Here is a 24,685-nt window from a genome sequence, read left to right as displayed (position 1 = left end):
AGAGAGAGAGTGTTCTTTTAAAGGTATGATGATGGTATACTATACAAAGTCACCCTTGTGACTGCGGTCCTAGTGTTATTGATACTTGGGGTACTAGTGTGCGTCTAGATTCTACCCGACTCCATGCAGGCTAGCTTTATGTTACTATGATTATCTAATGGTAATGTTTGCCAGCTCTCTACAAAAGTAGCCTCGGAAACTCCCTCCCTTCCTCTCCAGTATACCACTCATTTTCCCTTCCTCCCTCTCATTTTCTCTCTTTGTCCTCCTCGTTCTCCTCTTTCTCCTCCTCCACCTCCTACTCCTCCTACTCCTCCTCCTACTCCTTCTCCTCCTCCTCCTTTTCCTCCTTCTCCTCCTCCTCCTCTCTCTCTCTCTCTCTCTCTCTCTCTCTCTCTCTCTCCCTCTCTCTCTATCCCTCTCTCCTCTGGGAGTCAGCAGATCACTTGCCTATAAACAAGTCTTGACAAGTCGGTGGGTATCACGTCAGGGGATAGCTCAACATGATAAGCACTGTGCATCATCATCATGAATGCATTAGCATCATGAGCTCTGCTACCAACTATCAAAACTGAGCAGCGTACTTGAAGTCCGTACATGAAAGATCATGATTGGCGAGAGTCTGGTGAAAATCTCCAGTTCTGCGACTAGTGCATAATTATGCTTCCTATGCTGTCTCCTTGTGTCGTCTATAGATCGGTGTTGTTGGTGGTGGTCGTTTGTACAGCACATGGTCAACTGCATCACCCACAGCACTACCATCACCGGGTACAGTGAACCATGCCAGTGGTGTCGTCAAGGGCAAGCAAGTCCTCAACGAGCTACACGCACGATTAGCCACCGAAAAATACTCCCAGGTGCGGTATTCACATGTATACCGTATTTCCTCGATTAATAGACCCGGTCTTTTGTTTTTTGAAGAGGGTTGGACACCCGGTCTCTTATTTGGGCATGGTCCATTATTTGAGCACGGTCCACTATATTTTCATCGGCACATCGCTGGAAATGGTGGATTTTTAACACGTCATAATATAGAAGTTCTTTATTATGACGTGTTAAAAATCCACCATTTCCAGCGATGTGCCGATGAAAATGTAGTGGACCGTGCTCAAATAATGAAAGAAAGCACTAGCCACTACAAAAATTGTAGTTGCGCAACCTAAAATCGCGTCCTTTTTTGATCCACCATGTGCTTTCTTAGTGCGCATGCGCAAAGCGATGAACTCAAATAAGAGACCGGGTCTCTTATTCGGGCATGGTCTACTATTTTTCCGTGAGGCCTCTAGGAGGGTCTACTATTTGAGCATGGTCTATTATTCGAGCATGGTCCATTAATCGAGGAAATACGGTATGCGTCAGCGTGTCTGCATATGCGTGTATGCTCCAATTTCACTCCAAGATGCCAGTGCATCTAGCGTCTGCTTCCATTAAGGATCAGCATTCTGGACAATAGAAAGGAGAGCACTCTCAGAGCATTGCCCAAGCAATACAAAAGTTCAACATACATAGATCAGAAAAACTTGATAGACAGCAGAGATAGATCAGTGTTACACACATCGGGAGTTCTGTAAATTTCAAGAGCGTCGGAAGGTATTTTTGGGTGCCGCAGTCAACCATTGGAGGTGCACTTAAACAAATGTATCATTGTGGCCTTCCATAAACACTGTTGAAACCGTAGAGACATAATAATCCTGGTTGATCAATTCACAGGATAACTGGGGAGAAACGTGGCATTGCCAATGCCGTAGTTACCGCGGCTGTAGCGGGTTTGATACCCCAGCAAACGTTTCCTTGACATGTTGCATCTATGTGTATGCATGTGTGTGTGTGTGTGTGTGTGTGTGTGTGTGTGTGTATGCGTGTGTGTGTGTGTGTGTGTATGCGTGTGTGTGTGGGTGTGTGTACACGGGGTGAATTGTTGTAGGTATACGTGGACCAAGTAAGCGAATCTGTCGTGGCCGTCACACGTCACAACCCGGAGACACACGACACCGTCATTCTCATTGCTCACACAGCCTTTCAGAAGATGCCGGAACACGAGGAGCCCACTGAAGAGTTCATGGGAGTCAGTAGCTACATTCCGCCACTTGTTGTGCAAGGTAACTGACCTCGAAGCTTTAGATCTTAGCCCACTGCAATGACAGATGGATAACTGCAATATTTTGACCCAACCACACGGTGTGCGAGGAGCTGTTTCTATTGGCGGCAATGGAAATGGATAGTCAGTTTTGACCACCCAGTTCACCAACACTGTGAATTTACCCGCTTTCTTTGCTGCTGCTGCTATCGTTGCTGTTTTTTGTTGCTGTTGTTGCTGCTGCTGTCGTTATCTTCGTCATTGCCACCGCTGGCACCACTGCTATCATCGTGAAGGCGTCGTTGATAAGATCTTACTGGAAGGCTACATGGTACGCCATACCAGGTCACCTCTGCAGGACGTGCCTGATCGCACAGCAACAATTACCGGCTTGGCCGACTTCAAAGTGGAGATGGCAACTGATATTGCAGTGTGTGAGTCGCACTTTTGCGAACTGCGAATGACGAAGCTAGCGGACGAGGTTCACTTCCACACGTTTCCACCCGGTGCTGTAATCGCTTTCCAGTAAGATTATCAACTAGTGTAATTGCCGGCAGTACTGTCATATCTTAGCAAACACTTCCCCGTGCTTGGCAATACATGTATTTCAGTCCAACCTGTTTGCTGTTACGAGTACATAAGAGACCAATTTTGTTGTGATGTGCATCGGGCCATGCCTCATGGTGCCGGTAGCCATGGTCTGCTTTTACTACTTCAGGGTTCTAGCCAAAAGGAAGGGCACTGCTCCCCCCCCCCCCCCCCCACCCACCTCTCCCACACTCTGTTGACTTGGCCCCTACTCGCCCCTTACCTCCATATCACACGGTATCCCCTAACTACTAATTTACTGTAATTTCACAAATTTTCGGTGTACTTTTATTTTCGGTACTTTCGGTGCGTCTGTTTCATACCTAAAATTTCAATACACCGAACAAACACTAACACACATAATCCAATAGGGAACTGCTTCTCTGTACCGAAAATTTCTGTTCACCTAACCTGGCCTGTTGCCATCATACCGAAAATATTGAGCACCGAAAATTTCTGAAATTGGAGTATCTGGTAATTTATATCGAATCTATTCTAGGTCCGTACCGTTGTTGATGTTCTGTCAATCATCTTTGTTGTCCTGCAGAACAAGGCTTAGCGACGGTGCAAAGTCAGCCCTCAAAGTGATCCATGAAGACCTATCAGCCATGGCTAACGGTGATGGCAGCATAGCGGGTCTCATGAATCAACTGTCGCTGACTGACCTCAACACGCTGCTGTACCGCTGCGATGCCGAAGAACAGGATGACGGCAATGGCAGCGGCGTATACCATGTGCCAGGTCACAGTCCATTCAAGTACTGCGGCCTCCAAGGTGTGTGTGTGTGTGTGTGTGTTTGACCGCACATGTGTGTGTGTGTGTGTGTGTGTGTGTGTGTGTGCGTGCGTGCGTGCGTGCGTGCGTGCGTGCGTGCGTGCGTGCGTGCGTGCGTGCGTGCGTGCGTGTGTGGTGTGTGTATGTGTGTGTGTGTGTGTGGTGTGTGTATTTCTGCCTGGCTTGATGGGTGATTCTGCACCAAAGGCACATACAGCCGAACTTAATTCCGACCACCTTCCGGACTGGGCAAAGTGGTCTGATTTCCGAGGTGGTCTGGTTTGTGAAAATGACAATCATTATGTGCACTTATGGGGTAAAATTCGGGACTGGGCAAGAATGGTAAGACTGGTGAGGTGGTTGGTTCAGTGAGGTAGTTGTTTTGTGAGGGGCTTTGTTTCTTGAGGGCGTTTGTTTAGTGTGGTGGTTTGTTAATTAAGTGAGGTGGTTGGTTTAGTGAGGTGGTTGGTTTAGTGAGGTGGTTGGTTTAGTGAGGTAGTTGGTTTAGTGAGGTGGTTGGTTTAGTGAGGTGGTTGGTTTAGTGAGGTGGTTGATTTAGTGAGGTGGTTGGTTTAGTGAGGTGGTTGGTTTAGTGAGGTGGTTGGTTCAGTAAGGCCACAGGTGGTTAATTAAGTGAGGTGGTCGGAAAGCCAGGTTCCACTGTCCTTGGCGGCAGAGCTCCTTACATTGATGAGGTTTCTGTTGTGAAGGGCTCTCGACAAAGTTCCGTCCCGATTTACGTTTTTTCACTGTATTAATAAACCTTGTTGTTTTGATGTGTAGGTGTCCAATCGTCAATGGAGATCGTGTTCCGAAACAATGATCTGGGACATGCGCTTTGTGACAACCTACGAGCAGGTGACTGGCTGGTTGAGTACATCTGCAATCGACTCAAACACCACAATGGCACTCGGAAGGTAAATAGTTAACTGGTTGCTGCTGTTGTGTTGCATAATTACGGCTTCCTTAAATGTGGCGGCAAGTCTGCTTGACCAACAAAGTTTCCCTAACAGGAGCGGAGTGTGCAGTAATGCCGCTAATGCACTCTTTACGCTGAACCCAGGGGTATACCGCAAGAAGATACGCACACGATATTATGCTCAGTCCTGAAGTTGCCCGCCTCTTCTAGGATGAAGTGTGTGTAGGGTCGCGGATACCCCTGTTTTGTAAATTATTTTATTTCCAAAGTATACTCAATCACCAGACAGCTAGCTGATTCGACCTTGCTAGGTCTTGTCAGCGGAGTTCAGAGTCACTGGCCGAACCGATCACAATGAAGTCTAATCAACAACACAGCACTTTACAAAGTACATGTAGCCGGACTCCAGGCATGACGAAAGTGTATGATTGTATGTATGCGTGTGTGTTTTATATGTGTGTTCCGTGCAGGTCGGCGAGGCAATGTCGGAAATGTTCAAGCCTCTCTCCACTCTGCCCCGCTACCTGGTACCGCTGTACTTCCAGCGCATGCTATCACAGGTGTACCGGTTGGCACGACAACAGGCAATCACCCAGATGAGTCCGTGAGTTTTGTTATTCATTTATTTTTACAACGACGACTTTTAAAATGCCAATCATGAGTTGCAGCTAGGGCTGCTGGTGCTATTTCATTGTTCTTCTTGTACCGAAGCAGGCTGCTCTGTATACATGTGCATGGCAAATACTTGTGCCCCATTGATAACACTGTCACTACACTGAACTTCTCGGCATTGAATTCGCATTGGTTGTTCTCCTTTATCCATTATGTTACTTTCTAGATTTGTCCGTGACGGCTCTGAGTTCATCCAAAGTCTAGCACTGGGCTCTGTACAGCTGTACGGTGTGGTGAAATCATCGCCGATGCGGGTGGCCAGCAGTTCCGTCCTGGACGACCAAGGAGCATCGCTGGCGGCGGGTCTGCCCCACTTTGCCACCGTGTTCATGCGCTGCTGGGGCCGGGACACGTTCATTGCGCTGCCAGGTCTCATGATGGTGACGGGGAGACTGGAAGTCGCCAAGTAAGTCCAAGGCTACCCATGTGCCATTTAGTGTGCAGCTGAGTCAAATCGAAAGGTTTGCTGTGCTTCATGTGGATATATCAGTGTGTATTGCTCTGCTCATTCCCGCATACTTTGCCATGCTTTGTCGCCTTTTTCATAGTGAAAGATTGTTTGGATTCACGACATTATATTTGCACCCCGTATGCCCTACTGATTCTTTTCAGCTCTCATTCATGAACTTGGCAATGACATAGGATTGATTAGTTCTCTCTATCGTTTACTGTGCGCACTATCTGTACAACACCCCGTACCCAGTGTCTCCTCTGCGTCATTTCTCTCCACACTGGTGTCCATAACAAAGGTATCTCTCTCTCTCTCTCTCTCTCTCTCTCTCTCTCTCTCTCTCTCTCTCTCTCTCTCTCTCTCTCTCTCTCTCTCTCACTCTCTCTCTCTCTCTCTCTCTCTCTCTCTCTCTCTCTCTCTCTCTGTTTCTGTGCCGTTCTTCTTTTTGCGTACAGGAAAGTCATTCTGGCATTCGCAGCATGCCTGCGTCACGGTTTGATACCTAATCTGTATGGTAGTGGTTCTGGTGCACGGTTCAACTGTCGTGATGCATCCTGGTGGTTCCTACAGGCCATCCAGGACTACTGCAGGACTACGGGTGATGTCAAGATCCTTGGCGAGCATCTCAACCGCCTGTTCCCCACTGACGATAGTGTGCTGCCAACTGACGATTCTACGGTAAGTGTGAGCATTATGCTGTCCTTGACGTTGCCCTGTGTGTATGTACATGCACACACACACACACACACACACACACACACACACACACACACACGCACACGCGCGCACACACACGCACGCACACCGATGGAATTGAATGTTCCATTTGTGCTTTTCTGGTGCAATGAGCCACGTTTGCAGTGTTGCAAAATGCACAGACCATGAGATCCCAATTATGTGTATGGTACAACACGGTTGAATAAGCGTCCACCTCCGGGCACGACTAGCCCGCTACCAATCTGTTGCTCAGATGTTGTCTTAACATTAGATCAGCCTACAATCACTGCCTGCTTTCTGTACTCTGTGGCATTCTGTGTTTGCCCAGCCTCTATTCGAGATTGTTCAGGAGATCCTGCAACGCCATGCGAACGGGATCAGCTTCAGGGAGCAGAACGCCGGTCCCAGCATTGGCCTGAACACGGTAGATGACGGTTTTAACGTCACCGCTGGTATCGACTGGAACACCGGATTCCCGTACGGCGGCAGTGCCAGTGACTGTGGCACCTGGATGGACAAGGTCGGCGAGTCCGATCTGGCGTACAATCGGGGCGTTCCCGCTACACCGCGGTGAGTCACACGGTGCTGTAACAAGTACGCTTGGTAAGGCACTGTGGCTATGCTGGGTGCGGCCTAGCTTGCTCAGTGCTGCGTCTCAGTACCTAGTGTTCCTGAGACACACAGTGTTCTATCAGCCAACTACCTATGCCTAGAGTCTTGAGTCTACCAGATATCTGACCAACAATTCTACCATGTGTCATTTGGGTATGGAGTATGTGCAGTGCTTTCCATGTTCAGCAGGTTCATCTCAACCTATTTAAAAAACTGAATTAAAAAAGGGAGTTGCCTTACCACTTACAACTGCGGTTTACCGTACTCACTTGATTAGAAGACCCTCTTGAATAATAGCCCCCCCCCCCCCCCTACAAGGACTGTTTGAAAAAATACAAGCTCCTCTCGAATAGAAGTCCGGACTACTATTCGCAAGGCATGGGGTGACCAGGTAGTGCCATGTGTGAAGGTCAAGTGTGCAAAGAACATCTCGTGCATGTTCATATTGGTACATGTCCTGGTCGGCGTAGTGTGTGCAAACTAACTCGGGGCCGAGTTGCTGTGAATATGAAAGTTTTAGAGATTCGATTGGAATACTGGTATGGAATGAAACAATAAAAGCCCCTCTCGAATAGAAGCCCCTCTTGAATAGAAGCCTCCTCAAAATTGGTATTGAAAAATAGAAGCCCCCGGCTTCTAATCGAGTGAGTACGGGTAGCCGCTATTGACCCGGTAAATCGAGGGCCCATGTATTGAAGGTCGATTTATAACCGGTAAAATCTAGTATATCCAGTGCTTTCCACGCAAATGGCTGCGGATTTGAACCATCGCATGATTAGGGCTTCACACTGTCTGCCCATGTAAAAAGCAGCTATTGCCGATTCGGTCACTGGCGTTGAACAACTTGCAGCCCACCCACCCAGCCAGCCAGCCGCTCATCCATCCATCCATCTGTCCGTCCATCTGTCCATTCTTACATCCGTCCATCAATCCATCCTACCTACCCACCCACCCATGCACCTGTCTGCCTGCCTGTCTTCTTGCCTACCTGCGCCTGCCCCTGCCTGCCTGCCCACCCACCTAATTACATACGTTAATACCCCTGAATGTTTTGTTTCACTGCCTGCATTGTTTATATTTGCGTTCACAGTGATGGCTCTGCTGTGGAGATCGTTGGCCTGTGTAAATCCACTGTAGCCTGGCTAGCAAAACTTCATGCATCTGGTGATTTCCCGTATGCTGGTGTGAATGTAGCGGAAGGTAAGGCTCACATAATATGAACATTAATTAAAATATTAGCTCACCGTGTCGTAGAAAGAATGAATGAAAACACCTGTTACTGGTCGGGATTTCACATTTTTGCAATCATCAGGTGGCCTTTGCTTAAATCGTGAAAACCTGCTACTTTGAATGCAATGTGTTACTAAATTTCTGCACTATTATTTCCCCATCGTCACCCTTGGCATATTTGTCCTAAAGGCTACAACAGTGTTTTCCTCCGTCTTTTTGTTTTGCTTTGGCGAAGAACATGAGCATGCTGTGAAACGGAGACCCTATGTGTCCCCACTTTTGCAGGGTGAGTGTAGTCCCCACTAGCCAGTATCAAGCTCCCTTTAGACTTCACTCTGTCTCTCTTTCTCTCTCTGTCTCTCTCTCTCTCCGTCTGTGTGTGTGTCCCTCTCACTCTCTCTCCCTTTCTTCAGGCAACACCACAACGTATGCCGAGTGGGATGCAATGCTGAAGAAAAACTTTGAGCAGCGCTTCTGGATACCAGTGACGTCCGGTTCGGATGTGCAGCGCGAAGGCTGCGATGCCAAGTACATCCATCGCCGCGGCATCTACAAGGACACCGTTGGTGCAGCGCAGCGCTTTGCTGACTTCCAGCTCCGACCAAACTTCCCCATCGCTATGGTTGTGGTGAGTAGGCGCGTTGTAGCTCTACTTTTACTGATGTTTGGACTTTGGTGCGTGTTTCCTGCATTATCTGTCTGTTTGATCATCTTTCTCATGGTTTACCTATTTGTATGTCTCACAAACTACTATGCTGTGTGACAAAGTTCACTATGGCTATAGATCGACCTTGAGGAACATGAGCCACGCTATCAAAGTATAATGTTTATGCCATCATGGCATGATTATGCCAGTTCTGTGAGTCAACAAATATTCGGCGCATATTTATTTTCGGCTATTTTCGGTCTGGTCATGTTCGGCCGAAATTTTGTTTTGCAAGGTTCAGTGTGACAGTGTATACAGGCGGCAGCTGTACAGACCGAAAATTTGATGCGGCCGAAATGTGTTTTAGCCGTGGGAGGCCGAAATTTGAATGCCGGGGCCGAACATTTACAGACTCGCAGTGCATGTACAGTAGTCCATGCAAGACTCTTGCTCTCTACCACTGACTTCCCATGTGGCGTGTTGTTCTATTTCCCCCGTGTCACTGCTGTGTAGGCGCCGAATCTGTTCACACCTGGCAATGCAGCCATTGCCCTGCAGAATGCACAGGATATCCTGGGCGGACCGCAGGGTATGGCCACGCTAGATCCAAAGTAAGAGCAAGTGCCCGCTCTTCGCTGGAGACCGTTGTGAAGGTGTTCTGTTCGGATAGTCTTAAATCTTCTGTTGACATATGGCTGGTAAAGAACTTCATGACCTGAATGGAAGCAAGAGAGTTTGAGCTGTGTATCGATAGGGTATTGAGAGTATTGAGATACAAAGGTTATGTATAGGATGTGTATCAAGTAGCGTGCTCCGCTGTCCGAACAGTACTCAATACCCATATAGGGCAGAGCCTTTCTACACACGAAAGATAGGGGAACCTGTGTTGCAACTACCGTAACCTCACCCACTAGCTGTGGTATGGTGAGCCCATAAGCGGGGTCTTGTTTTCTAGTCTGCCCAGAGTATGGAGATTTGAGTATCGTTGGCCGTTGGATGATTCAATAGCCAAGTTGTTTGTCCAGGATCTTCTGAATCCCTCCCGGGGGGAGACTCGCGTGATCAGTTTCTGGTGATGAGCATTGCAAACACAGGTGTGCGTTACGGTTCATGTTTCTGTTCATGTATGTGTCTGTTCATGCATACGTCTGTTCATGGACATGTCTGTTCATGTATGTGTCTTTTCATACATACGTCTGTTCATGCATACGTCTGTTCATGCATACGTCTGTTCATGCATACGTCTGTTCATGCATACGTCTGTTCATGCATACGTCTGTCATGCATACGTCTGTTCATGCATACGTCTGTTCATGCATACGTCTGTTCATGCATACGTCTGTTCATGCACACGTCTGTTCATGCATACGTCTGTTCATGCACACGTCTGTTCATGCATACGTCAGTTCATGCATACGTCTGTTCATGCATACGTCTGTTAATGCATACGTCTGTTAATGCATACGTCTGTTCATGCATACGTCTGTTCATGCATACGTCTGTTCATGCACATGTCTGTTCATGCATACGTCTGTTCATGCACACGTCTGTTCATGCATACGTCAGTTCATGCATACGTATGTTCATGCATACGTCTGTTCATGCATGTGTCTGTTCATGTGTGTGTCCTTGTAGGGATTGGGCTTACAACGGAATCTACAGCAACGGCACGGACTCGTTCGACTACGGTTCTGCACGTGGTTTTAATTATCACCAGGGACCAGTAAGTACTGTTGAAGTGCTTGTAGTATCTGTGCATGTATAGTACACCCTGGCTTGGGCTTATACGCGGACACGGGCTTATACCCCGACACCAAAATCGTGCTATTGAAAAGTACCAAGGAAGTGAGAAGTGCATTGCTGAAAATCACTGTGCGAACAAAAAACACCGATGATTGTGTTCAAATGTACAAAAAAAAAGAAGAAAAAATGTCCGACCTAGGCCCAAGGGCTTGTACAACGAAGCTTTGCGCTGTTCGAACTTGGCCTGGGCTTATGCGCGGGCATGGGCTTATACGCGGGTGGGCTTATATTAAAACCGTGTATTGCTTGTCTGCCAACAGGAATGGCTTTGGATCAAGGGTTTCTTCCTGCGGGCTCGCTATCGTTTTGCGTCGGCCAGTCCATCTGCCGAGAGCGTTGTGGCGAGCGTTCGCAGTGCCGTAGCTCGTCTCCAAGACGCCTTGGAGGACTCTGAGTGGCAAGGCCTGGCGGAGCTGACCAATGCTGCCGGTGCTGAGTGCATTGACAGCTGTCCAGTGCAGGTCGGTGGGATTATTGCAGTGTGCACTGTGTTCTCAGTGGGGGTGGCTTGATTTTTCAGAATGGACTGTAAACGCCCAAGTATGTAGTTTGCCTAAAACGAGCAATGTTTTCTTCCCGTTCAGGCTTGGTCAATGAGCTGTCTATTGGAATTACTCCGGGACATGGCGGACTAATCCTGACAAATACAGAACACCTCTGGAACGACGATCTTAGGGTGCGAACGCGTGTGGAAAGGAAGACGCTCGCCACCATCGATTCGCGCAACTGCTTTTCACCGGAGCGGTTCACAAGAGTGTGTGCTGCTAATGGTTCATGGTGCCTGACATGGGAGGTCCCATGGCCTTTCGCCGTGCCTATCAATCAGCCTATCTAAATTTATAATTTAATTTATTTGGCCAGTGGTAATACTAGGCTGTGGCTAGATATGCCGTAGTACCGGTAATGTCTCTTGGTCACATCGCCGCATTCTTCTCAATGCTAGGTTCACAAGCTGTTGCAGGTTTTCACAACACCCCAGCGAAAGTTAGCATGGCTGATGTAGTTCGCCCCCGTGCCGTTTGTTAGGCCAAGCAAACCCAGTCTTTTGTCAAAAGTTGTTTTGTTGATTTTTCAATCCCTCAAACCTCATGAATACACATTCCTTTATTTAATTTTAGGTTTTGGAATTTTCTTACGATAGCACTCTTGCACAATTCTGCCATCCGCTGTAACTTATTTTTAAACACTTTTCCAGAATTACCGTAAAGTACCGCCAGAGCGCCCCACCATCTCGTCCTTTCGTGGTCGCCTTGTGGAGGTGGATTCCTGTCTGTAGGTCATACGACACGGACCTTGTACAAACATTGCACATTGTGCAGTCAATCCGTACCCAGTTTACCTTCGAGCTCCACATAAAAGCATACCAAGTGTGACCTTAGTACACGAAGGTTCTCACATCGTACAAACTTAGTAGCATTCTGCCATACGATTTTCTTCCCTTGGCTGTAAAATCAAGGTGGGGCGCTCTCGCGAGACGGGGCGCTCTGGCGGTACGTTACGGTACTGTATACAATTGTATACTGCACTTGTCATGTACATTGTGCGCGTGATCCTTACACCGGGATTTAATTTCCGGCCCAGGGGGGTCCCCTGTCTGTTTCCGAGGAAGCCGTAATTTTTTTCGCTCCAAACTATTTTTCCGGGGTCCATCTACTCACAAAAAGTCGTTTTGCACACCTTTTTGCCCATCCCTGTACAACTGAGTCCAGCTATGTCCGCGCAGAGTTTAATATTAAATATTAATAATAGGTGGATCCCTAACCCGGGTTCTACTCTACAGTAAATCAAGCAATTTTCGCTGGCAATTTAATTTCGCCGCTTGGTGTCAACCGGCCAAAGTAAATTGCAGGCTAAAGTTTGTCATAGAGGCAAATGATGCATGTTTGAGCCAGGGAGTAGTACGAGTCGTACAATACTATTATAATAGTAGGTATTGTACTACTCCCTGGTTTGAGCCATGGCTGCAAGTGAGAGCAACAACTACCTATCGATTTCTTTTTTGAAAACTCCAATCGGCCAAAGTCTGGTGACGGCCAAAAGTTTCATTTCGGGATCGGCCAAAGTTTCTCACCGGCCCAACACCCAAATATGTAGATATACAGTAGACATGTCTGTCCTTTTCTTGGACAATCTGCACACACAGCAGCCGGGGAGTAGTAAGTACAATATCGGCATTGCACAGCTCCCCGGTGCACCGGCGAAAACACTGCGAGCTACTATTATCGTGAGGGCGATACAGCCGAGTGCCATACTGACAATATAATATACATGCATATGCCATATTAAATATGGCATATATTATGTTAGAATGATTGTAGCTGTACATCATAATAGTTGTTACACCGCTACACACACAGCACGTGTAGAACAGTGGCTAGTTAAAAAATAGAGCACCAGGTATACACAAAAAAACACAAAATAGAATAAAATCGAGCAGGAAGAGCACAACAGAAAAACAGGAGATCCAGCCAGGGATTTCTAAGGCAATTCCAAAATATAAATACAACTATTCTACTGTGCAACAAGGGAATGCAGGGGGAGAAGAGCTTTCATGAAAGTAACGTTAGTCATATCGGTACTCAAAAATTTATAGTCGGCTCCATTTCAAGCAATTAGTTCGATTCGAGATGATATGGTTCTGCATGGCGTCTGCGCATGCATGCTAGGTATAGATCAGAAAGTAGGCAAAGAGCTACGTTTCGTTGAGGAGGATTTTAGTCAGTGGTGTGTGTGTCATGAAGTCGAAAGCAAATCAAATGAGACGGTGAGAGAATAGTGGGGTGTTGCCTTGCAGAGCAAAGAGCGCTATGTACAGCTTTGAAGCAATCAGCGGAGAGGAAATTAATAAAATAGTATGATACGGGCGATGCGTTGACGCCACAGCAGGGCAAAGCAACGAGGGCACTGCGAACCTACCAGCGAAACTAGAGGTGGCGTGGGGAAAGCCAGTGAAGACGGCGGGTACTGTGGCAGGAAACTTGTTCACATACGGATTCGGAATGTTCTGCAGAAACAGGAAAAACACAGAGCAGTAAAAAGAGGAAATGAGCTTCAAGTGGTTGTCCACCAAGCTGTAATGAAGCCCTGGCCATACGGAGTCGTCTCCGAAATGGGCCTAGAGATATGACTGCTGCGACAAAGTACAAGCGAGCACCACACGAATTGGAGGGTCTTACGCTTGTACATGCATGCTGGAACTCGACACCAGTACTCATCACCCCATCAAATTCCAGATGAAACTATAGTGCATTCATCCAAAAAAAGTCAACCCAACTTTTTAGCGCCTTGCACTAGATTTTTCTTCACACTCAAGCAGACATAGCGCTAGTACTGTTACAGAGACCCGACACTGTGCAGGCAACGTGCACGGCAACAAGTCAACCACAATACCACAACCCGCAGCGCTTAGATCGAGATGCCCTTTCAGGCCAGCCAGGCAAAAATAACATCATAATTGGTCTCCACAACACAAAGTTTTCAACACATGCGCACCCACCCACCCGCACACATACACACACACACACACCAACTGTGTCCATGTCTACAACTGACCCGAAGAAATCTGGTGACTTGAGGATGGCGTGCTCAAACTCTGGATAAGACAACATGCCATCATCATCCAAGTCTCCTTCTGAAATAATCTGCATGGTGAGCAAACAGTGACAGTGAGAACAGAGTGCCATGACTGTCAACTACAATATAAGAACATAATGGATGAAATAAAAAGAGCACAGAAATCTAGGTGGATGGATGGATTGGAACTGCTGTATCAGGAGGACCAGGCAGATGCAGAACCAAGAGCAGTCTGGATCACGGATATGACATCGGCCGTCTGCAGGGAATGGCGTGGTCTCGGTATACTGTACACAATAATATGAATAATAATAAAACAGGTCGCGTAATGAAGCAGCATAACGATATATGTGCAAAGTCATGATGCCTGGTCCGCTTCTGTCCTGGGTTCACTACCCCGTGCGTTGCAGCCGCGAGCAAAACCAGCTCACGCTGAGAGTTGCCTCCATGATTGCTTGTCCAAAGCGCGAATTCTGAGCCCACTCAGATCAGTCATGGTCTTCAGTGGCATGTCTCTGGCAGCAGCTGTGCTTGCCTATACTGTACACAAGCACTGCACAAAAGCCTACAGCCCTCGTGTCAACGTGTACACGAATAGACCTGGCCTTTAGAAATGACTGCATAGCACAAGGCACACTAAGACTAGCTATATCAGATGCGTTTTGCAACAAGTGTAATAACATGTGCCAGTGGGGCCAACCCGCTGTGCTACAGGGGGAATTCAATGCTCATGATTGTGTGCGCTCAGTTAGGCTGTGTTTACACGAGGCGTTTCAACATGACTTTGTGTTGAGTTCGCCCCGGGTCAGATTTCAACCCGCCATGTACACAAAATGAATGGCGCGTTTACATGACGCATTGCGCTTGACCCGGGTTGAAATTTCGCCCCGGGTTGATTTCAACCCTGTCCCCAAGGGGAGGGTTGAAATCAACCCGGGGCGAGAAAATCGTACAAACGTACTTCTGTGCGTATCTCGCACCAGGTTTGAATAGCACTGCACATGCAAATTTCGCGCGAAAGCATTCATTCACATGACCAAACAGGACTCTAGAAGTGGACTTTTGGCGGCATATCAGTATTTGACCCAGGTCAACTGTCTTCGTGTAAACGCTCACCTATTTTGTCTATCGTACAGACTTTCAACCCGGGCTGAACTCGACCCGGGTTGAAATTTCTCATGTAAACACAGCCTAACAAGGTGCAAAGCAGAACGGGGCGAAAGCAAGAAAACATAAACCCGAGTGTGCAACTAGCTGCACAAACTCTATGCTGTGCTGCGACGACGGCAGAACTTCACACCACGTAACATGGTTCAATAGGTTTCGCTGCCAAACAGTGACCGCACGAGAGTTGAACCCAAGGCACGGTTGCGAACGACCTTGTATCTATCATGCACAGGGTGCAAATAATGTGTACGGGTTCGTCACATGATGTGAAGTTCTGCCGTCGCAGCGCAGACCCCATAGCTGGGTGGTACGTACTCTTGACGCAAGCAATCGCTTACCTTGTCAATGACCTCCTTCATGGTCTCTTCGGAGATCTGTTCCTCTGGCGGTGCACGGGACTCTGCTCCACACAGCTTGCTGAGAAGGGTAGTTAGATCCGACCGATCGATTACATTGTCATTGTTGAAATCTAAAGCAAAGGTACGCCATTGCAGAAGAACCTACTATAGACAAACCATGCCACTGAGCTGGAACTGTCTCCATACCGGACAGTGTGAATCGTGCATTACACGGGTATGAAGGGCCAGGCACATAGAAATGGGGAAGCACTAAGTCAAAGCACTACTGACCATAGATCATGAACGCCCATTCCGTCTTGACATCCTTGTCGGCCTGAACATGAGAGAAAAAATACACAAAGCACGTTGAAATACAACAATAAAATCCATAAAAGAGAAGACGGCCAGGTGGCTAGCAAGCCAGCACACTTGTGCGCGCACACGCACAAGAGAGAGAGAGAGAGAGAGAGAGAGAGAGAGAGAGAGAGAGAGAGAGAGAGAGAGAGAGAGAGAAAGAGAGAGAGACACACACACACACAGATAGAGAGAGAGACACACACAGATAGATAGAGAAAGAGAGAGAGAGGGAGACTCTCTAACCACACTCACACGACAGAACGAGAGAGCAAATAGGTAAAATATATACACTCAAACGCCTCTTATCCGGACGCCTCAGATACGGGCACGTCTCTCTACCGGGCACCTTCAGCTTGGGTTCCGATAGCACAAGTGCTTCGAATTTGGGGGTTTTGAACTTTTTTTCCGTATGAGGAAGTGCTTATTTTTCACTGCCAACCTATGTAATCCACACATTTTTATCCATGGGTTCCTTTTGTATCCTGAACATGTGCAATACATTCCAAATAAACTTCTTCAAAATGATACTGAAGTATGATACATGGTAGATGAGTTATCCTGAGACATGGCCAAATCTGAGATACGGGCAGTGCCAGGTCCCCGGATAAGAGACGTCCGAGTGTACATACAATCACATGTACAATGGCAAATGAGAGTCCTCCGGCTCGGCAGGGTGCTTGATATTCATTCGAATAGCGCTATCGTATACATGACACAGAGCACCACACATCATTCGTAGCAGCGAATAATTCGGGGCATTGCTGAGTACCGGTAGTTGAATACCACGTTGTGCCTGTACATTCGTGATGCTATAGTGCAGAGGAAGTACCATGTAAACATTGGAGTGTAATTACTGTACATGTACACAACTACAGTCAAACCTCTTTAGGACGAACACCAAGGGACCGATGATATTTGTTCGTAATAACAGGAGTTCTTCTTATCCATACGTTTTACCCAGTGAATACACAGGGTTTTATCCAATACAGTTACGAATACTACCGTACTGGCAATATATATGGTCGCAGTGAGGCCATGAAGCGTTACATTGGCACATGTTTACCGCACGCAGGGCGTTACATGCAAAGTCGCACAGGAGCCGTTACACAGGTTTCTATATTGCCGCAGTCCTTTTTTTGCTATTGCCGCAGTCCTTTTTTTGCTATTGCCGCATCACTTTTTTTGCTATTGCCGCATCATTTTTTGCAAACTGCAATGAAAAGATCGCCGCACCCCGCCGGACGCGCGTTACGAACGCAACGAAAATGTGTCGCACTAGCCTGGTCGCGCGTTACGCCACACCCCTCTGCGTTACGCGGCAACATATATTGCCAGTACGGTAGTTCTTCTTAGGCAAACATTTGTCTTATCAGTGTTCTTCCTAACCAGGTTTCACTGTACATATGTAGTGTGCACTGCTATGCCGTGTTGCTGTGCATGTCACATTGTGCGAGCGCCTTCTTGACAGGGTAGGATGGAGAGCCACGACACTGAACACAGCGACTCGCTTACGTTTTCACTGAACACTGACATCATGTCCAGAAAGTCCTCGAATGTCAAGTTGCCCTCGCCATCCGACGAGAAGAGCTTGCATATCCGCTCACCGAACGGATTTACCTGGCCAAGCCAACAGGAGAATACAGAACAAACTGAGTGAGTTCTTGTTGTCAAAGTGAAACAAAAAATAAGGCCGGCTTCAGGACGGTCATGCATAATATGAGCAACCGTGCCGAGGCCGGCTTAGTTTTATTGTGATAGCACACACGCACGCACACACACAGGTGCCGCCACAAGCTGGGTGGAGATGCAAGCTACAGGCGATGATTAGGTGTAACACACTATGCAACGCGCCCACACATGGTTGCAGTGTGCACAGACAGAAACGATGCACGCAGGCAAATGCCCAGTAAGTCCGTCGGTTTGGCCATTATCAGATGGAATCCACCCAGATAACATCTGCACATTTAGATAGCTTTTAGCTTTACAGCTATACAACACTGTTGACATTAACAGGAGCAAAGAGACTGTCACATCGCTGGATCCATCACTAAGTTGCCCCTCGAACCCTCCCCCTCCATAGACCCATTGCGCATTGCCAAATATGGAATGTATGAGTAATGCTTGCCAGTACGCTGGGATCAGGAACGCACTGTTCAACATCCCAGACGACCATGCCCAGGTGGCTGTGAAGGGTGTTTATGGTACAAATTACGTCATTGTGCAATGGGTCCATTAAAGTGCACTGCGGGGGATAACATGTAGATGCTCAGAAGTTGGGATGTGTGTGTGCATGTTAACAAACGAAAAGAAGGTGCAATCATCCAGTGTGAGTGCTTGCACACAGCACAATGTAGGGCTTGGCCTGCAGTCAACCTGCTACTGATTGTGTGTGCGTGCGCGTGTGTGTGTGCATGTGTGGTGTGTGTGTGTGCACACGCGCGTGTGTGTGTGGGGTGTGTGCGTGAGTGCACGGGTGCGTGGGCATCCGCACTCTTCTCGATGCCAAAGGCAAGCTGGGATTTTCAAGCAGCAACAGTTGACTTGAGGAAAGTGAAATGATCTGATCGGCACACACACTCGATGCCAAAGGCAAGCTGGGATTTTCAAGCAGCAACAGTTGACTTGAGGAAAGTGAAATGATCTGATCGGCACACACACACTAACTTTGAGTTACTAGTAATCTGTAACATCCCAGGTATAGTTATAACACAGATTACAGCTGTCGTTTGTACACTGGTGATACAGGCCCAACGGAACCGGTCCGGCCGGTCTGGCCACGGCGGGACCAACTTTTCGACCACCAACGCGTGTATACATGTACTGCTGGTTAGGTCATGTGCAGCCACCATATCATACACAATGTGCGAAAGGCTAGAGTATGGCCGGACCAATCGAAAACTCCTTCCGCTGGTCCTGTGCCACTGGCCTTTGCACACAGCCCGCTCAGCTATACTGGAGAATTACTTGGTGCCTCTGATGCTCATTACACCTGATTATTCTGCTTTCATTCTTGTAATGGGCAGTGTACGAGCATACAACGTAGAGGTTGTGCCATTACTCCATTACTTGAGGTGTTTTGTACGGAGTGCAACTAGTGGCATCGCAATCACTCTCTTGCCACTCCATACAAAGCTCACTACTGTCTCTGCAGTCTGTGCAGATGAACAGGATATAATCATAAGTACTGTAGATCTACATAATGAACAAATCAATGACATCGTGTACTACTGTTGCACACCAAAGGCACAATAACACACTGAACACACATGTACACAGCCACTTTAGACAGACGAAGTTGACAATGATTATGATAATAATAATTATAATACTCTTACTCGTATCTCCGGAAAATGTGCAAGTACAGTTGCTAGTCGAATAGACGCATGGCGATTCTGACGGACGTGATCTGGATCGAGGGCTTGGAAGCGCTCGAATGCACTAGATATGGGTAGAACGACGCACATAAGTATAGACGGTCATGTTCCAGCTATCGTTTACAGAATCTGAGTGAAGCGCCAATTACTATTACGAAAAGAAATCTAAGAAATCTGACAAGAACTTACTGTACAATTTCCGCTTTAGAGAAGTAGGTCAAGTCCTAATGCCGATAAATAGAAACACAAATTTAATCTTAGCACAGACTGTCTTGCAGAAGATGATCAGAGAGGCAGTAAGCCAGTTGAGTACCTGATACTCTTCTAGCTCTTCTTGGCTGAACACAGACTTGGATTGTCCCATGCTGGATCAAGCCAGTTGGAGGGCTCTCTGGGGCTAGAAGGACAATCGAACCAGTCTCTCAGCAGGAAGTCTACAACTGGATTCTGCAGATCTCGTTCTACTTCTCATTACAAATTGGTAGGCTCTCTTCTCCTTCGTTCGATCTCCAAAACAACACAAAGCTGGTCCTACGTCTACGAGTATGAGTAGTGAGTACGATCCAACCAAGGAGATTTTCGGTTTTCCCAAAACTATGACTGTACCTGAAATGACTTGTAAACCAATATTTTGCTAGGTTTATGATGATAATTCCCAGCATGCAGTATCACAGCGTATGGTTTGACCAGCTGGTTCTATAAAATTTACCGGTAAATCAGTTCCTGTTCTCCTCGCATGAGCTTTAGATTTTATTCGCCTCAAGATCGGATCGTTTGTACTCATGCCTTGGGCTTTGTTTTCGTCGTGTTGGTCTATTATAATGGATCGAGTCATTGTGTTGTCATTTTCAACTACAATTCGAAGAGTTCGTAGTTAGTTTCACAGCTGGAACTCCTTTCTTTGCCTTTCTTTGCGGCCAGATTTATTTGATCGCCGCGCAAGAAAACCTTCATGTTGTGCACCAGAACAATGTGTACACTGGCACCGATGGCGAGGCATACGTGTAGCTGCGTGGTATTTTTATTTCTAGCCTTTATGACCTCGCCGTCCTTGAGTCATCGAGTGGCTATTATCGGAGGTGGCATCGGCGGAAGCTCCGCTGCTCATTTTCTACGCCAGCTCCGTCCCGATGTTGAGATTGTCTTGTACGAAAAGCGGCCTGAAGTCGGCGGTCGAATGACGACCATCGATGTGTCCGGCCAGGTATTCGAGGCAGGAGCTGCTATTTTACATCCACGAAATTTGTACATGAAGAATTTCACTGAATTGCTCGGTGAGTGAACAACAATAAATGAATAATCACCTTTTCACATTATACATGCATGCATTCTCGACAGATTATTTCTGACAATGATATTAAATTTTTATTGGACAGATTTTTATGATTTCACGATTGCACGATTATTTCTGACGTGAAGCGAAAGTTCAGCTCACGTTATTTGGCTTGCGAGTGACCTGCAGCTCACGTTGAAATTTGGAGGTTTACGCCAAATTTGACGTGAAATTGCGCGTCACGTCAGAAATAACGTGCATCTTAACTAGGGCTCAAACGGTCACGGTTTTACCCCTAACGGTTAACTGCTAAGCTAACGGTCGGTTTAACGGTTATAACCTATAAGCCACGGCAATCCTGCGGACTCTTTCTTAACCGTATATTTGACTATACTCATTCAAAAATGTACCCTATTCAGTACAACACACACATGTACATTCTCTTGCATGCTCATTCATACATACTCTCACACCAAGAGACCAGAGATGACCGAGTTGACAGCCCAGAAATTGCGTACGCGTGCGACAGCCTGCGAAAGTGCATACTTTGCAACGACATGATGTACTTGAAAAATTGACTGAAAAGTTACTGCGTAACCGTTATCTTTATCGGTTAACCGTTAATTCTTCGTAACCGGTCTGCAACCGGTTAATCGGACTAACCGTTTGAGCCCTACTCTTAACCTCTCTAATGAAGCAATTCCACCGGATTTCAGGTGGTCCGGCCAAATCGGACACTTCACCGGAAATTGTAACATGGAAATTGTGGGCACAAGTTATGCGATCAAGTCCACCAACTAAACCAGATTTTGAACCTCTCAGTTCACCCGAAATGAGCATTCTTTCAAGCGGGGACTACTTTCAACCCTAGATATGCATGTTGCAACGGCATAACGGGAACGGGTGCTACGCCTATGACCCCACCGCTTGTTTGGTCACCGACAGTACGCAGATTGCCTTTACTTAACCGACGGTAACACATGACCCAGCAGTCGTTTACCAATTGTGCTTCAGGCACTCCCCACCTTCCAGTTGTGTGTGTGTGTGTAAAAAAGTAGGGATTCACTGGCCAGAAAAAGTCACTTCATAGCTGTGTGGTGTAGACCAGGCTGAATAGTGGCGGTCAATTCGTCAGCTTTGCAAGCTGTCGAATGGTACAATCCCAGCACAAGCTGCTATGGCTTCTGCTGTAGCATCGCGATCATCGCCTCCGGCGATGGTCGTTCAATGGTCCAATGGTGTGTGTGTATGTGTGTGCTTTTATTCTCCTGGGTGGTTACCAACATCCAGTGTGTGCCGGAGTATGTGGTGTGGCGTTTGTGTGTAAAAATAAAAAAATGGAAAAAATGAAAAAATAAAGATTCACTGGCCAGAAAAAGCCACTTCAATCAGCTGTGTGGTGGATACCAAGGTAAAATTAGTGGCGGTCAGTTCATCAGCCTTGCAAAGCTGTTGAATTGTGTAATCCCAGCACAAGTTGCTATATCTAACTTAGCTGTTCGCTATCATCGCTTCTGCAATCGGCAGGTCTGAGGTGTGTGTGTGTTGCGAGGGGGGGGGGGTCCCTACACAGATGTTGTTTGTCACCTTTACGACAGGCAGGTATCCCTTGCAGCTCGGGCACTGTTGCACAGCCCAGTACTGCTTAGCAACTGGACGCTGCTCTTTCTTGTCTCACTGCCTGCTGTTAGGTCTGTCAGCAAAGCTGGACGAAACAGAGTCTTTTGGCGTCTACGATGATCGACTGTATATGGTGAAAAGCAGCAGCTCCCCGATGTCCGTTCCGCGCGACCTCTTCAACATTCTGCGCCACTGGGGGTTTGACCCGTTCAAGATCGACTCTATGGTCGCTTCGCTTCTGAACGACTTTGATCGCCTGTACCGGGTGCAGGACGGCGGGCGTCACTTTCGGACGGTCGACGAGCTGTTCGACGCGGCCACGCCGGACGGCACGTTTCGGCACATGCGGCGCTCGGACGCCGCGTGGTACGCGCGCAACCTGTGGGGCCTGTCGGCGGCCACCGTGTGCCAGCTTCTCGGCGCCTTTGCGCACGTCAACTACAACCAGGACGGCGACACGCTGAACGCGTTTGTGATGGCCGTGACCCTGGCCGGCGTGCAGGACGGTCTCTGGGCGGTGGAGGGCGGCAACCAGGAGGTGTGTAGAGGACTGCTTGACAATGCCGACGTTGCACTGCGGCATCAGGCGGTCAACGCAGTCCAGCGGCTTGACCGAGCGTCGTCGTCCGTGGAGTACCAGGTGAGCGCTGGCTCTGGCGAGGCGGACGTGTTTGATGCCGTTGTCATCGCAACGCCACTGCAGCATTCCGGGATCGAGCTGAACGGCTTTGCGCACAGTGCGAGCACAATGCACCGCGGCGAGTACCAACGCACGGTGGTGACGTTTGTCGTTGGCCAGCCGAGTAACGAGTACTTCGGACTGGATGCGTCGAGCTCGACGTCCTTTCCCATGGCCATTGCCGTATCAACTTCAGCCGTGGCTCCGTTCAGCTGTATTGGCATGCCCGGATCAACCATACATAAAGAACCGGCACAGAACGAGTCCGTGTGGAAGATCTTCTCACCGGAACCGCTGGACGATGGCACTCTGGACAAGCTATTTCGTGCAAGACAGCATGTCACCGTGCGAGAGTTTGCCGCCTTTCCCAAGTACAGCAGCACACCGGTGGAGCTGCCGTCGTTCGTCCTCGATCAGGCCGTCTTCTACACCAGCCCCATTGAGTGGGCGGCCAGTGCCATGGAGATGAGCGCCATATCCGGCCGCAACGCCGCGCTCCTGGCCAACGCGGCTCTCTCGCGGCGCAGCTGCTTGGAAAGTGGACACCGCAGCTCCGACTCTGAGCAGTCATGCGCAGCCCCACCTGGCGGGTAATGCCGATGAAAGTGCTGAATGCTGGTTCGTTGTTCACACGGTCAGTGCGTGGCAGTCACCGATACTCGATTCCCGACGGTCCATCTATGCACCAGGGAATGCAGTATAGTAAAACTCCTCAGACCCGGGCAGGTTGGGACCGAGCACTGCCCACCGTAACTAGGAATTGCCCGTATCTCAGAACTTGCATAGTTACAGCATGCAAGTAACATTTTTTATGCGAATCAATAGTTTTGGGGACCGTTTTTTTTGTTGAAAACTGTACATTTTTGTGACTAGATGAGTCAGAAAGGTGCCCGGATCAGGACGTCCGCATCTGGGGAGGTTACTGTACAATGTCATGTTCTAACACAGCTGCATTTCAACAAACTGCCTACAGAAACAAATGTGCGCTGAGTATCCATGCACTAAGACTTAGTGTTGCCTGGAGTTGGCAGAAGAGATCGGCACAGGCTGGCTGTGTTTTAGCCCCAGGTTATACTGTGCTCGCATCAATGTTCAAGGATGAAACTGTCGGATGCCTGGCTGCAGCAAACTTGGATGCCTGGCTGCAGCAAACTGGTTGGTCCTGAGACCATCCTTAGCAGATGATTCATGTTGCAAGCTACCACTCCGATGCTCTGATCTCTGCGTTACGACAAACTTTCTCCTTTCTTCGAATTGGTGTCAAGGGGAGAAAGTCTCCTGGTAAGATTCTTGACTTGATCTTGTTTTGGAATTGTCTAATGGCAGTAAGTTCATACAGGGAAGCAGCCTCCACTGCTGCTTGCGGCATACCACAGAGCACTCACTACCTTCAGTCTTCACCTGTAACCACACACACGCACGCACGCACCCCCCCCCCCCCTCCCACACACACGCACACACACACACACACACACACACACTGAACTGTACTGTCTTGTTCACTGCCATGACTGGTCACGGGAGTCTTCCCCGAAGAGGGGAGAGAGATACAAAAGGAACCTTGGAAAAATGATTCAATTGGCCATTGAACCGCCTGGCGGCCAATACTCCCTGAAATCCCCTAACTCTGAGTGGACTTGGAAATGATCCCATTTATTTTTGATATCACCACACCTCAGTAAGTGGGTGAGGACAAGGTGCAGAACTTGAAAGGGGATTGGGAGCATCAAAGTATCCGTCCCGGGATCCAACTGCATTCACGCCACACACACACACACACGCACACGACTTAATTATTATTTCGGGCAAGGCCCA

General features: G+C 48.0%; 3 protein-coding genes across 6 annotated transcripts in view; 2 read left to right on the top strand and 1 right to left on the bottom strand.

Annotated features, from left to right (window-relative positions):
* Positions 1-11,686, top strand: part of LOC135818012 (glycogen debranching enzyme-like) — a 117,531-nt gene extending 105,845 nt beyond the window's left edge. For 2 of the 4 annotated variants that reach the window (XM_065331334.1, XM_065331333.1), the window contains exons 12-26: positions 696-857; positions 1,925-2,099; positions 2,374-2,602; positions 3,213-3,439; positions 4,223-4,356; positions 4,829-4,962; positions 5,197-5,436; positions 5,937-6,159; positions 6,527-6,768; positions 7,901-8,010; positions 8,454-8,668; positions 9,200-9,297; positions 10,253-10,409; positions 10,750-10,950; positions 11,074-11,686. In XM_065331334.1, coding sequence (XP_065187406.1) covers positions 696-857; positions 1,925-2,099; positions 2,374-2,602; positions 3,213-3,439; positions 4,223-4,356; positions 4,829-4,962; positions 5,197-5,436; positions 5,937-6,159; positions 6,527-6,768; positions 7,901-8,010; positions 8,454-8,668; positions 9,200-9,297; positions 10,253-10,409; positions 10,750-10,950; positions 11,074-11,124 — 2,598 coding nt within the window. In that variant the 3' untranslated portion in view covers positions 11,125-11,686. The remainder of the gene's footprint in view (positions 1-695; positions 858-1,924; positions 2,100-2,373; positions 2,603-3,212; positions 3,440-4,222; positions 4,357-4,828; positions 4,963-5,196; positions 5,437-5,936; positions 6,160-6,526; positions 6,769-7,900; positions 8,011-8,453; positions 8,669-9,199; positions 9,298-10,252; positions 10,410-10,749; positions 10,951-11,073) is intronic. The other 2 variants (XM_065331332.1, XM_065331336.1) reach the window with 2 other exon arrangements.
* A 1,022-nt stretch (positions 11,687-12,708) lies between these two features.
* LOC135818009 (calcium and integrin-binding family member 2-like) lies at positions 12,709-19,847 on the bottom strand. Its single transcript, XM_065331326.1, has 8 exons — positions 19,612-19,847; positions 19,488-19,522; positions 19,260-19,362; positions 17,437-17,541; positions 15,859-15,901; positions 15,568-15,698; positions 14,042-14,130; positions 12,709-13,493 (listed from the first exon to the last, which is right to left on the bottom strand). The coding sequence occupies exons 1-8, from the start codon at positions 19,660-19,662 to the stop codon at positions 13,472-13,474; spliced, it is 579 nt and encodes a 192-aa protein (XP_065187398.1). The 5' UTR covers positions 19,663-19,847; the 3' UTR covers positions 12,709-13,471.
* Positions 19,848-20,088: 241 nt separating this feature from the next.
* Positions 20,089-24,169, top strand: LOC135818015 (prenylcysteine oxidase-like). Its single transcript, XM_065331338.1, has 2 exons — positions 20,089-20,572; positions 22,263-24,169. Exons 1-2 carry the CDS (start codon positions 20,251-20,253, stop codon positions 23,462-23,464), a joined length of 1,524 nt encoding a protein of 507 aa, XP_065187410.1. The 5' UTR covers positions 20,089-20,250; the 3' UTR covers positions 23,465-24,169.
* The last annotated feature ends 516 nt before the right edge of the window (positions 24,170-24,685 follow it).

The sequence above is a fragment of the Sycon ciliatum genome, chromosome 5, assembly GCF_964019385.1.
Source record: "Sycon ciliatum chromosome 5, ocSycCili1.1, whole genome shotgun sequence".
Lineage (NCBI taxonomy): Eukaryota > Metazoa > Porifera > Calcarea > Leucosolenida > Sycettidae > Sycon > Sycon ciliatum.
This window is presented reverse-complemented; position numbering and strand designations above follow the sequence as displayed.

Bases quoted from the DNA above. Each gene is read 5' to 3' on its own strand.
- LOC135818015 (XM_065331338.1), top strand. From the start codon at position 20,251: ATGTTGTGCACCAGAACAATGTGTACACTGGCACCGATGGCGAGGCAT. The intron at 20,573-22,262 runs GTGAGTGAACAA...GCCTGCTGTTAG, and splicing joins GAATTTCACTGAATTGCTCG to GTCTGTCAGCAAAGCTGGAC.
- LOC135818009 (XM_065331326.1), bottom strand. From the start codon at position 19,662: ATGGGACAATCCAAGTCTGTGTTCAGCCAAGAAGAGCTAGAAGAGTAT. The intron at 19,523-19,611 runs GTACTCAACTGG...TATCGGCATTAG, and splicing joins AAGAGCTAGAAGAGTATCAG to GACTTGACCTACTTCTCTAA. The intron at 14,131-15,567 runs GTAAGCGATTGC...CTCACCATGCAG, and splicing joins TGAAGGAGGTCATTGACAAG to ATTATTTCAGAAGGAGACTT.